Raw genomic sequence first — 14,197 nt, 5'->3', positions numbered from 1 at the left:
TTTTTTATGTACATTTGGGCACCATTGGCACCTTAAAATGTGAGGGCAATGAAAGCTGAAAAGTTCACTCAATCGTTTCTCTTTGCAAGAGTTCTGGGCATCACGATAAAAGAAAGGGCATGCTGCAAAATACACACACACAAACATACACACATGCATGTTCTTCTTTGAGAGAGCAGACTGTATTCAACCGTTCACATGCTTGCCCTTACCCATATTTTAAACCATAGGATCCATTTGGCTTAGCTCCCAGTCCCTTAAATGTGAGAGAGAGCATTGAGGCACTACATGGAGGAGAGTCTCTTTTTGTACGCAACTATATCCTTTAACAATTTGAGAGTGCGATCATCATACCCTACATGAGTGCTCAGCTTTTGATCACATCAAACTTGCTTTACCCACATTTTGGCCCATACCATGGCCTACATACCTTTCTCTCCTAGCCACCTCATGGATTCAACTTGTCAGTGGCCTCCCTTATATCCATAGTCTTCAAGCATGTTACATGTTGTACTCGGTCCATAGGTCAATTTGATCTTTAAGGATGATCTCTCTCTCTCTCTCTCTCTCTCTCTCTCTCTCTCTCTCTCTCTCTCTCTCTCTCTAACCTTTGAGGTCAATGTGTCCCCCTCTCCTTGTATAAGTATGTGAGCATGCAAGCCCTTGAGTTCAAGAATCAACGTTCATCGGCTAAAAATTTTAGGTCTCTTACGATCGTCTTCTTCTTCTTCTTTTTCTTCTTCTCTCTCTCCCTCTCTCTCTCTCTCTCTCTCTCTCTCTCTCTCTATAGCATGCTATGCAACATGACGACTTGTTGCCAACAATGTTTGGATTGGATAAGGTTTGCCTAAACTTAATCGCTAAGAGTCGAGATTAGTCTGTCTCAAGATTAACAGGTCTCAAACCACGTTAGTAGGAAGAAAAATCTCTCTCTCTCTCTCTCTCTCTCTCTCTCTCTCTCGGGCTGCATGTCTAGTTTGTATTAAAATGAAGCATGTGAGAGGCGAAGAGCCTGGTCACGTGTACTAGCGAGCCTGCTTTCTGCCCAGTCACGAGCTGGCTCTTCTCTCTCTACCTATCTAATCGTGGTAGTTAAGATCCTTGAAACGGGCACAGTCTTTCACATGGTTGACTTTTGTTTCCCTCTTGGTTAGTAGGAACCTGCTCAAGATCTGTCTCATCACTCAGTCAAATCAAGCATTTATCTTCACAAAGCCATCAATTTTCTTGACTTGCAAACAAAGCTGGAAGGCTATTTAGTCGTTCCAAAGTGACCAGGCTCTAAATATAAGCAAAATGACATGGAGGCAGTCCTACAATGGAGGCACATGCATGGAGGTAGCCCTACAATAAGAGGCTGGAGTCATCATTTCTAGGTGGAGGCAAGGGGTCCACATTAGGTATGCAACACCAAGGAGGATCCAAATGAGCAAAGGATTGCTAACTCCAAGACCAAGGCCAATACCCTTGACTGGCAATGATCATCCTCCAATGCAATCACATTAGTATTCTGGAAAAATCTTATTTTCAAACATACAAAATTGCTTTCCTTTAATTTTCCAAGAGGAAATTTAGAAAATTAGGTTTATTTTGTAAATTTTAAGACTATTTTTATCTATTTTGGGGCGCTTTCCCCTTGAAATTAAAAACAGGATGATATTAAGCTGAGACACATTTTCCCAAACACTAAATGGAAGACCCGCCTTGCATGATTGTGTCGTGAGCACTGTAGCAGCAGTCAAGAGTTCAAGATGTGAAAAGTTGGGAAAGCTAAAAAGCTTGGATGATCACATTGGAGCTCTCAACATTGTTGCATCCTTTGAATGGCCAAAAAAGATGAAGAAAGTGTGGAGACGGATGTGGGACTCTCTCTCTCTCTCTCTCTCTCTCTCTCTCTCTCTCTCTCTCATGATGTGGAGGGTCGCAACTAGGCAAAAATGGAGCTCATCAGGATCAAGGTGGTAGACAGGCAGCGGTAGAGTAGTAGGTGGCTCAGCAAGCGCTTGTGGCGAGTGGGACATGTATTGGATCCAGAGTCTTGGCGTCCTGGCCAGCAGAGGATTGAGGTTGTATAAGGTTGTGGGGCTTGTGGTGGATCAGCTCTATTGGCTGCCAGGGGTGTTGATAGAGTAAACTACATGAGACATGTTGTGGCAACATTTGAGAAGTTGTACATGAAGTAAGCGGTGGGTTGTGTTCATGATCGAGTTTGGGGTGGGGAGGGGGGGGGGGGGGGGGGGGGGGGGGGGGAGCATTCGCTGTCAAGCACCAAGGCCAATCAATGGCACTCTCTCTCTCTCTCTCTCTCTTTCAAACAGAAATAGGCATATGGCACTGCTCAGCAGTGCTCAGCAGGACTAAATAGGATTGGCCCCCCCCCTCTCTCTCTCTCTCTCTCTCTCTCACACACACACACACACACACACACACACACACACACACACACACACACAAAGCTACAACAAATAACAAAGTCGTCTCTCTCTCTCTCTCTCTCTCACACACACACACACACACACACACACACATACACACACAGAGCTATAGCAAATAACAAAGTCGACTCTCTCTCTCTCTCTCTCTCTCTCTCTCTCTCTCACACACACACACACACACACACATGAAGACCCGCGAGACACACGGCGGTGTCGTAGAAAATGAAACCTACTCTCTCTCTCTCTCTCTCTCTCTCTCTCTCACACACACACACACACACACACACACACACACACACGCACGTTCGAGGCAGACCAACTTATCGATGTGTGGTATAGCTCGCTGCTCGTTACTTTTCCAAGCTGCGAAGTAGAGCCATCCTTTACAAAAACAAAAGTAATCACCCTCAAAATTGAAGGCTGGACTGAAACTCTATGGCCTTGTTAAAGAGCAGTGCTCGAAAAAAACATTTTTGCAAAAACTTACCAAGCCTACATATGTGAAACAATAGAGGTAAATTGACAAAATTTGAAGGTTTTTACAACGAATTACACTAAACGTCCTTATTTTGCCAAAACCCTTTCACACCCCTAAAACCTAACCTAAAAATTGAAAATGAATAATTTAGATTTGATTAATCGGATTGCGAATGTCGATGACTAAAGGTACGAAGATAATGAAATGGGGTTATCTGAGACTTGTAGCCTTTGTGATGGATACACATCCTTGTCTTTCTCGCCTCGTGTGACACTTGCCATGTGTGGCCTTGTCCAACTTTGACATTTACCTCTTCATGGTTGTTTTTCAATAAAACTCAAGGAGAATCACATGTTATTCCCCGTGAAAAAAACAGAATGGTCACTAAATACACTTTGACATTTATCTCTTCACGGTTGTTTTTCAATAAAACTCAAGGAGAATCACATGTTATTCCCCTTGAAAAAAACAGAATAGTCACTATATACACTTTGAGCATCATACTCTATGATCACAATTTGGTGGTCAAATTTGCTACCTATTCATTAATTTGACGTCGAGATTCTCTCTCGCTAGCTTGAACTCCACGATCAAGATAGCATCGCCTACAACACCGTGCAAACAAACCAATGCTCTGGTGCCTACCTTGCACTGGCTTGTTCCTTACAACCTAAAGGTTGCGCACTCCCAACGTAGCTTCCAAGCACACACACAGCCTCCTCTGCAGAAACACAAGACGGGTGTGGCGCTATTCATGCAGCCTGGCTCGTCCTACACACACCATGGAGGACACGCATCTCTCTCTCTCTCTCTCTCTCTCTCTCTCTCTCTCTCTCTCCCCCCCCCCCCCCCCCCCCCCCCCCATGACTTTGAGCTTGCACATGTCGGTCACCATTGGTACTTCTGCACAGGGAGCACTCTCAAACATTGCAGGTCGACCCATCTCTCTCACAAAGAGAAGCTTCCTCTCTCCGTCTCTTCCCTCCACCACACCTGTAGGACATGGGAGCTTCACTCTATGCTCCGGGCTTCCTCCCCTATGCTTGGCTCTGCAAGAATCCATGCACATAGGGCATGAGCGTCCCCTTTTCGTCCTGTGTGCCATAAGCTCCCAACTATCGCCCTTTTTGTCATGTGTGCCATAAGCTCCTAACTATCGCAGGACTCTCTTGCTTACCTCTCTCTCTCTCTCTCTCTCTCTCTCTCTACACGCTTCATTCCCTCTTGAGTTCAACTCTCCTCACGATAGACCTTTAAGGTCTCTCATGATAGTTTCCCACGACGTTAAATTCTTCATCAACTTCTCATGAGCATGTGCACCTATCTCCACTAATCAAGCATGCTAAAAAGGTTTCTCACCTGTCAGCGCTACAGATGGCGATGCGCTCGATCTGTTGTGTGCTCGTCGTCATGCATGCACACTAGAGCTTGAGAAAATTTATTTTTTCAAAATTACAAAATTCCTTCAATTTGCCAAGAGGAAATTTTAAAAAATCAGGTTATTAATGCATTTTTGGGGTAGAATTTGTGCTTTACCTCTTGCTGTCAAAACTGGCATTTTTAAAATTGAAAACGACACGATATTGAGCTGCGACACATTTTCCCCGAACACTAATACACACCTGTCCGTTGCACGAACTGAAGCCCCTTACCCTCCCTTCCCCTTTTCTTCAAAAATCCCATTTCCTTTTCCTTTGTGAAAGCATGTTGATAGATTCTTACAAAAAGAAACGAGAAAGAGATTAGAGGGACATATTTAGGTTTGGACTTAACATTTGAGATGATAGTAATAATTGTTCCAAGGGGCTTGTGGAAAGAGTTTTTGGGGGTTCACGACAAACTGATTGCTCCTCAATGGGAAAATCTAGGAGGCGAGCTCGTATGAAAATGCACCAAAGCATCAGAGGCACCCAAATGGGGCGAGGCAACCAAGTACTTCAAAAATTCAATTACCCATTGGTCCCCATGGCTCTCAAAAGTGGGTTGTGAATTATTAAGTCCCTTCTAGAGTTCCAAAAAGGTCAATAACCAAGGACTCATCCACTTGACCCATTTTTGGGACAGAGTAACATGAGATGGAAAGAAGAAAATCAGCTGGCTACTCATTATAATTTCAAAATGACTACTGATTAACAAAGCAATCAAATATCTAAGCAATTTATTTATGCCAATTTGTGAAGCTAAATTTGATTGGAAAGCTTGGCACTGGCCCAAGCATAAACACTTCACCAAACTGCAAACAAAAAAATCTACTGCAAACTTATGTTCAAATTCTCCCCACTCCATAAGCAGTGGGCAGAAACAATGGCCAGAATCCAAATGGGTGTCAATAGTAAGCAACATTTGGGACCCTCAATGGTCCCTAGCTATGAAAATCTTCCTGGGGTGTGATCCCCACCAGGGTTCAGATTCTTAGGGTACAAAGCGGCTAATGAGGATCTCCTTCACTTATTCCAAAACTATCCAACTATGAGAGGCCTTCTAGGAAAATTATGTAAGTGGATACAAAAGACTCGAAGATCATGTTTTCAAGAACGACCTAATATTGGAAGGAAAAATTTGAAAAAACCATGCCATCCTTTTTTTTTTGTGTGCAAAACTCACAATTGTGAGTGAATTATATTGAACAGCCCAAAAAATTACAAGGTCTTGTCATGCTCTTGTTGAGCCATGCCACCATCGAGGGACTATAATTACATCGGCTATCAGGGCAGCCACCCCAACCAACCCGCCGCTTCCTCCTCGATACACAAGGTCCATAAACTTGTCCTTATGAGATCTTTTATTTACCGATGGCCAAGATCTCTCTCTCTCTCTCTCTCTCTCTCTCTCAGGCTTTGAAGGAAGGATAAGTTACCACGTGGGGGGCAGGAATCTCCCGCTTTTACAATAGTATAGATACTACAAGTACAAACCTTCACACTGGCTCAACCACAAACTTGCGCAAGGCATTCTCTTTAGCGGTGTAGTAACTTCCTCAAGTCAAATTGGTAACCATCAAGTGGAGTTCAAGACGTCTAAACTCAATTGCAAGATCTTTAGCACACTCTTATTTGTTTGAAAACATAGAGCCGTGTAGGATTCAATTAAATAAATCGTTCCTTAACTTAAGACCACCATGCTTATATCATATTCCTAACGGGAATTGCCAAAAAAAACCTTAAAAAACACATCATACTTTTGCTTACACACCCGCTAAACATATGCTACTTAGTGTTTGAGAAAATTTCTATATACGCAAGAAAAAATCAATCACTAGGTACTAAACTCTAATTTTACTAGATTTCCTCTTTTATTTGCTGCCAACTTGCAGTTTTGGATATGCACCTTTCCTAAGCACACCTAGTAATGCTGGGAATTTGACCATTTTTTGTTATTTCCCTCAAGAAAATGCAACTTAAAGGTTTGCTTAAACCTTTTAAAATGTGTGTGTGTGTGTGTGTGTGTTCACGCCAGTGTTCGAGAAAAATCATTTTTTGGAACATACAAAATTCCTTCCCTTGAATTTTCCAAGAGGAAATTTTAGAAAATTATGTCTATTTTTCCGGTTTTTACACAATTTTTTTCTATTTTGGGGCGGAATTTCTCCTTTTCCCCTTTGCCCTCACTCGACACTTTTGAAATTGAAAACGACATGATATTAAGCTGAGACACATACATGTGTGTGTGTGTGTGTGTGTGTGTGTGAGAGAGAGAGAGAGAGAGAGAGAGAGAGAGATCAGAGAGATCTATGAAGATTTGCTCTAATTAAGCTGCTTGTCAAGATCATAGGCACATGTTGACTATACATGTGCTCTTCACACATCCACACAGAATCCTTTTTTTAACCTTAGTGGCTTAATGACGATTATATAATTGGCCTAGCATGCTTAGGAGCTACTATACGAACTTTCAAAACATTAACCTATGAAAGGTGTGCAATAGGGTTAATTAATCTCTCTCTCTCTCTCTCTCTCTCTCTCTCAAAGAGGAGGTAGGCAAGTGTGACAGGGCGATTGTAGGTCTGCATCTCTTGATGCATTGTGGAGCGATAGGCAGAGTCGTAATGGTCTAGGGAGGCAACTATGAATGGGAGAGGATGGAGCTAACATGGGGTTGAGTGGGAGGAGCCCCGAGTGTTATGCGGGAGAGGTGTAGCAGGGTAAGGGGAGAAACAAAGGTTTTTTTTTTTTTTGGAGGGGGGATTCCCTTCACTAATAAATTGTTTAGTAAGCAAGCAATTCATCGATTATTGGAGGTTTGTGATCCTCTTATGACGTCTCTCTTTGTATTGAGTAAAGGGATAAGTGTTTAAGATCCATACTCTCTCTTCATCTTTTGCTTTCACAAAAATTGTGGACGAGTTGGAAGGGATGATATGGCATTGGAAGTTGGGGGTTTGCAAGAAAGAGGGGGAGTTATGTGGCCTAATGTGGGGCTATGTGGGGCTCAAGACATACTGAAAGCCCTCACACATGCAAAGTGTATCCGGTCATTGTGTCAAAGGTTACCTAACATGGCACAAATCTTCTCATCGCTAGAGCCAACCCACCTTAGTAGGACTCACATCATAGTTTATCGTGGCATTTCTCCTTTCATCGCCATAGCCAACCAGCCTTAGGAGGACTCACAACATAATTTACGGTGGCGTTCCCCCTCTTAACAAAAATTATCAGTTGACCACAAGTTGGAGTGATGATTGTGACGAGAAAATATGAGCCAAAATAAATTTTGCCTTCAAGTGCGCTATGCATAGGTAGCAGTAGCTCCCACAAAAAGAGGGACCATTATTTAGAGTGTTCCATGATTGGCGTTGAAAAGTGGTTGCACTGGTTTTGCTTCCAAAGTTTCGAGGTCCTTGTGGCGGGGCTGGAAAGGCAGCTTATTTTTTTGCAACAATCACATTACACCATCTTTGTAGCACAACCGATCGTTCCAAGCACTATGAACCTCCCCTTAGCGTTGAGTCACACCATGTGTAGTAGAGGTAAGAGGAAAAAGTGTGCCCTTTGGTCGCACTCGTAGGGAAAAACAGCTTGCACTACAAAGCAAGAGAAAGCATATATGCAATGGAAAGTCTTTGACTTATGTGGGTTAGAGCGCCTGCCCATATGCCTATGCTAGAGGCAATTTCAAACGGCTGTCCAAGTGCAAATCACCCTCCCCATGGACTGTTGAATCTGCTTCCGTGACAAATTTGGAAAAGAAACCACATTTGAGCTAGAGGATGGTTGAACCACCCTCTAGAAAGCAAGATTTACTTCTTCACCACCTACTTCCAATGATTGGATGTCTATAGTATAGATTCGACCGAAACAGTGCCCTCCATTACTGGAACATGTGATGTTAAAAGGAATGAGCATAGTTAGTGTATGGGGATGACAATAGATCTTAGCAAGAGACGACTCTGATACTTCTACCAATGGTTGATGTTTTTGCCCAGCTTCCACATGCAAGCCTTTGAAGAGACTTTCTACACAAGTGGGCCTCCACTCTTAGTGAGTTATGTGGGTTACAGATAGAAAGTATGTAGGTGAGTAGTGTGCATTGTGGTAAAAAGAAGAGATTATGGATTGCAAGTGACCTGGTTGTAAAGACAAGAAGAGAGAAGAGAGGAGGAAAAGTAGAGAGAGAATGATGAGGAGAAGTTAGGGCAATGAGAGGGATCCATTTATGTATGTGCCCACTGCCTATTGGAGCCCATAAATAATAGTTCATTGTATAGAATGTTGTGCAGGTGGGAGCGGGACTAGCCGGTCAGGGATAGTGGGCGACCGGCAGCAGCCAGTGAGGCCTGAGAAAAGCAAGGAAAAAAGCAGTGCCCCATTTTGCAAAAGAAAATTGGGAACTACACCCACCACCACTGCTTTCAGGTTTTCATGCTTTATGTGCTGCGCCAGGTGCCTTGTAGAGAGAGAGGACCACAGGTTTCTTCTCTCTCTATTCAGCACGTCTCTCTCTTGCCCAAGCTGCCCGTTTCTAGAGAGAGATCAACGATTCACCATAGCTTGAATTGTTTCAGATTGCGCACAATAAAGAAAGAACAAGCGCAAACGGGGCCTGGCACCTGGGATTTGCTGGGGTGATCTTGATCTCTCTCTCTCTTCTCTCTCTCTCTCTCTTCACAAGTGCAGTGGTGCACTCTCACGATTAGGTAGTAGGTGATATTCATCTTTCCTACCTTCCCAGCTTTTCCCTGCACACCTTGTTGCCCTACCCAGAATCCAGTCTTTTGCTCGTGGATCTCTCTCTCTCTCTCTCTCTCTCTACACTCACAGTCCGACAGAGCAACTTACTACTTGTGGGTTCTTAATTTCTCCCTCAAAACTTCTCACATGCATCGCAAGGACACACAGTTCCAAGGTCTCATCTTTCTCTCTCTCACAGACACGCGAGCGCATACATGCATACACGCAGCACCCACACGCACAACACACACACACTTTGTCACTTGTCCCCTATCCACTCCCACCCACACACAGAAAATAATTACTCTGTCTGCCCGTACAATCTTGCCATTATGCGTTTTGATTGAGAGTGCATGATCCCCTTTGCTTAGCCTTCTGATCTACCATTTTGATGATTGAGAGAGCGCGTTCTCATACAAAGGGGCGTATCTTGAGGCTTAATCCTACTGTTTACATTGCATGCAACTGCAGTAGCAGCTTTAGATCAAAGCATCAGCTCAAAGCTCATTGCATCAGATCAAAGTCTGGTTGCATGATCCTGGTTTCCACAGTAAGGTCACCTTGTCGCAGAACAAGCTTCCTCAAAAGCACACTCTCTCGTTACAGCTATCAAGCTCGACGCCTCTGTTTCAGATCATTTGATAGCTGCGGTACACTGATGCGCACACATCCTCTTATGAGATTCCATAGTTGTGTCTCTTGCGTCACATGCATCACAAGTCAGTATTTTTGCACATCGTGTGGCAGTAACTGGTGAATGTATTTGAGCACCGGCTGTGGAAAAAGAAGAGATGGAAGAGCTTCACAACAGGTCGTGTCAGTAAACAAGGCTTTGCACGTAAATTATGATCAGTACAAGGTAAAATGTACGTGTGTTTATCTTGCACAAGATGAGCGCTTTTGACTGAATTCGTGCATGTCAAGGAAGAGAAGGAGTACGTGTTTCACGTTAGCATTCGCTTTCTGCACACGCGAAAACTATCCTTCCAGGGAAGTCATACTGGAGCGTTGAGCCTTCCCACAGGAATTATGCGAGATTCCATTTGTAGTGACAACCCCACATGCTTGCATGGAGACGATGACCAGGATGATTACAGTGATGGAGAATGCCAGGCCGAAGAATCTGACCCAACAGGACGCTACATACGGGTACATGTTATGTCCTATTAGTGACTTCTAGCTTCAAAGATTGTGCAATCACGGCTTTTTCTGTGTTTGGTATGTGTAATTACTGTTAATTGAGTATTGGGTGTTACTGTTCAAATTATTCAGTGAAAGCATAACTTTTTCCTCATCTGTTTGTTCTTTTGTTGTTTTATTTTTCTATGTAGTACAAGGAAGTTCTTGGCCGAGGGGCTTTCAAGACAGTGTATGCTACGTCATGCTTAAGTTCTTTCTTTGAATGAATTCATTTGATGATCTTTGCAGTGTTTATGCTAAACTTTTTATCCTTCAGATACCGGGGTTTTGATGAAGTCCATGGTATAGAGGTGGCTTGGAATCAAATCAAATTGCAAGAGATACTTCGCTCTCCCCAGGATTTGGAACAATTATGCTCGGAAGTTCATCTATTAAAGACTTTGAAACACAGAAACATCATCAAATTTCATCATTCTTGGGTCGATACAAAGGCAAACAGGATAAATTTTATCACAGAGTTGTTTACATCAGGCACGCTGAGACAGTAAGTACAATCAATGCTGAAGCTGTTTATTGTGTATTGTTGCCACTTTGACAGTTGGCCATAATAAATCCTGATGTACTTGAAGAGCTTTGCTTTGTGATCCCTTCCCTGCCCAGCGTGTGAAATAGCCGGATGTGGAGCATTGATAGTGTGTGAAATAGTTCGATGATTGAAGAAGATTAAATACATGTATGTGGGTTGTATGGTAGAGTCGGGGTGCTAGGAATATATATGTGTGTGTGTGTGTGTGTGTGTGTGGTTATATAAAATGAATATATGCTATATATGTTGATACAGGCATGCCTTCATTGTATGTTGACACAGGTATCGGAAGAGGCACAAGCATGTTGATTTGAAAGCAGTCAAAAACTGGTGTCGGCAGATCTTACGCGGTCTTCTATATTTGCATAGTCATGACCCACCCATCATTCACCGTGATTTGAAGTGTGACAACATATTTATAAATGGAAACCATGGTGAAGTCAAAATAGGAGACCTTGGCCTGGCAGCAATCCTTTGCCAAGCACATGCAGCTCACTCTGTTATTGGTAAGCTTATAAGTTATAACCATATATAAAGCACATTTGTCTCAAAATTTTCTCGGGTTTTAAACCTCATAAATGTGCAGGAACGCCTGAGTTCATGGCCCCTGAGCTATATGAAGAAGAATATACTGAACTTGTTGATATCTACTCTTTCGGCATGTGTTTATTGGAGATGGTCACATCCGAATACCCTTACAGCGAATGTGACAATGCCGCTCAAATATATAAAAGAGTTTCTTCGGTAATTATCTCAAAGGAAACTTCAGTCGTTATGCGAATAAAAGCACGGCGACTCAATCATGGAAAGACAGAAATTCTCAACTAATATTATCTCATGCAAGTTCATTATATACTGAATTGGTTGTTTTTGGCTTGTTAAAACAGGGCATAAAACCAGCTGCCTTAGAAAGGCTCAAGGACAAGGAGCTTCGCCAGTTTGTGGAGAAGTGCATTGATACTGCTTCCAAAAGATTACCTGCCCGCGAAGTGCTCATGGATCCATTTCTTCAATATGATAAGGATACGGATCCACCAGAGTGTCCGCCTCACCCTGTGCTGAGTAGGAATGCCTCAAAGTCCGACGACATGGAGGAATTTGGAGCTCTCCTACAAAGCATTTCCATGAAGTCTTCAGCAAAAGCGGACTCGCCTGCTCCAGTTTCATTAAACCTCTTAGTTGGTGATTTTGCGGAAGCTCTTCCCAAGAATTCTCTCAGAAGGCTCGAATCTTCAGATTTGAAGCATGAAAAGATGTATAGAAATGTGGATCTCAAAGTGAAAGTGAAGAGGAGAGAGAATGAAATTGTGTATTTGCGGCTTCGGATTTCAGCTGAAGGTGCTTGCGTTTGTACTGTCTGTGCAAGTTGAAATTAAAGTTTTACTATCTTCTTGGTCATACATATTGATTGTCTGTTGGATTGCTATTGTTGATTGGGGATGTGTTGCAATAGGGCGCTCAGCAATACTTCCTGTCTAGCCTTAGATTCTTTGCTTCCTATCCAATGAGTTTTGTATGCTTGCATGAAATTTTCATCTCTTGCAATCAAAACGTTGTGCTCTTTGTAAGTGTGTTCGATTGTAAATGTGCCACCCCGTCCGCCTTTATGCATTCCTTGGAATGAAATTTACTTGGGTGACTGGATGGCAAAGAGACTTTGCTTGCTGATGCCTCCTTTTTTTTATTGTCAGGCAATGTTCGGGTCATCCATTTTCCTTTTGACGTAGAGGCTGACACAGCGATGTGCGTAGCAAGTGAAATGGTTGAAGAGCTTGACTTAGCAGATCAGGATGTGACGAGGATCGCAGAAATGATTGATGCAGCAGTGCTGGTCATGGTACCAGAATGGAGGCCTGGTGTAGCCATCGAGGAGCGGCTTGATGGCGAAGAAAGCTCGGGCAAAGAGCCATTACAGCTTCCTTCAAGCAGACTTCGCGGATCCAATGTATCGACATTATCCTCAGATAGTTCTTTGGCGGAAACTCCTGGACAAGTACTGCACTCTTGGCATGATCATTTTGGTGGGTGCACAACAAATTCCGTACACAGTGGCAGCAATGTTCATGGGCGCTTTGAAGAGGTGCTATATCAGCTCAGGCCAGGGTTTGAAAATCATGAGGAGCATCCATGCAATGCCACTACTCGCTCTTCTGAAGATACCGGAGATGATTGGGAGCACACAAGCTCATCAGATAGTTCTCCTGTCTGTCCTGCATCAGATGATATAGCTCCCATAGATGGAGCTGATCCAACATGTATAGACAAACAGTTAGAATCTGTCTGCAGAAGTCGTAACTTATATAGTGGTGTAATGGATGCTTGGGCATTATTTCAACATGATTTTGGCAGCGACCCAAATAGCGAGCTTCTGATGCAGGAGGTGAAAAATCTCACTATCAAGTTTCAGCAGGAGCTGAAAGAACTCCAGTTTAAGCATCAAAAGGCATTACTTGAACTAAGAGCGCAATGGCATGGCAAGAGATCTTCGTCTGATGGCTCTGGCATGCAAGGTTTGAGTTCAATGATTGATGGAGGTAAGGAGCAGCGTCGCAATCTTCAAAGTAATGGCTGCTGGGAGAGTGAGGCAAAGGAGAAAGAGAATTCCACAAGGTTATCCTTTAAAGAATTGGCATCTCTGTTTGCGACTGCTAGGCCTCCAGATGATTTGAATTGTCCGGAGGCCTCTTTAAGGGAGCCTTCATCACCCATGGCATCTGTCAATACTTGAGGAGTCCGGTTTTGGAGAACATAGGTGTGCTTCGCCATCAAATCATGAGCGTCCACAAGACACTCTTGCAGGTGGCTGAACTTAGTGGTGTGTACAAAGTATATTGCCTGCCACAAGGACGTATCTTGAAACGGGGTCAAATCCAATGAGGGTTTACTCGTTAACAATGCGAATTTGTGATTTGAGATCAACATTATGATCTTCAATCGAGCAAATTTTGTGAGGTAGCTACCAGTGGCACCTTGTTAATGTATGAATGATTCTTATTGAACAGAACCCTTTTTTGTATACAGAGAAAGAGAATGAACTGATTTTGCTCAGCTCCATTGATGGGTGGTTTTGTATAATGTACTTACTCAGAAATGCAGGCCTTTGCGATAGAGCAGAAAACTAGATACAAAATCTATTGGATCATGCGTCCTGTGGATGACAGAATCTACTCTTTTGGATTGTGGCATGGAGCTTAGGTTATCGTGCACAGTGATGTGAGGCGACACATTGTGCGCACGCTCGGTGGCTTCGTATTATGTAATGTATGGTAGTAGATGGAGTTTGCAGGTAGTATCTGAATGTAGGCAACATTCAGATACTTGTGCCCCATAGATGGTTGATGTGTTGGCAGGTTATCATGTATAGAATAGTGGATGTCAAATAGGAGCAAGG

General features: G+C 43.1%; 1 protein-coding gene across 1 annotated transcript; it reads left to right on the top strand.

Moving 5' to 3' along the window:
• The first annotated feature begins 9,847 nt into the window (after positions 1-9,847).
• On the top strand, positions 9,848-13,858 carry LOC147440586 (putative serine/threonine-protein kinase WNK9). Its single transcript, XM_086530301.1, has 7 exons — positions 9,848-10,229; positions 10,412-10,449; positions 10,537-10,764; positions 11,089-11,312; positions 11,393-11,550; positions 11,694-12,144; positions 12,498-13,858. The coding sequence occupies exons 1-7, from the start codon at positions 10,110-10,112 to the stop codon at positions 13,532-13,534; spliced, it is 2,256 nt and encodes a 751-aa protein (XP_086386427.1). The 5' UTR covers positions 9,848-10,109; the 3' UTR covers positions 13,535-13,858.
• The last annotated feature ends 339 nt before the right edge of the window (positions 13,859-14,197 follow it).

The sequence above is a fragment of the Adiantum capillus-veneris genome, chromosome 15 (assembly GCF_014529385.1).
Source record: "Adiantum capillus-veneris isolate H3 chromosome 15, ASM1452938v2, whole genome shotgun sequence".
Lineage (NCBI taxonomy): Eukaryota > Viridiplantae > Streptophyta > Polypodiopsida > Polypodiales > Pteridaceae > Adiantum > Adiantum capillus-veneris.
This window is presented reverse-complemented; position numbering and strand designations above follow the sequence as displayed.

Bases quoted from the DNA above. Each gene is read 5' to 3' on its own strand.
- LOC147440586 (XM_086530301.1), top strand. From the start codon at position 10,110: ATGCGAGATTCCATTTGTAGTGACAACCCCACATGCTTGCATGGAGAC. The intron at 10,450-10,536 runs GTATGCTACGTC...TTTATCCTTCAG, and splicing joins CGAGGGGCTTTCAAGACAGT to ATACCGGGGTTTTGATGAAG. The intron at 11,313-11,392 runs GTAAGCTTATAA...ATAAATGTGCAG, and splicing joins TGCAGCTCACTCTGTTATTG to GAACGCCTGAGTTCATGGCC.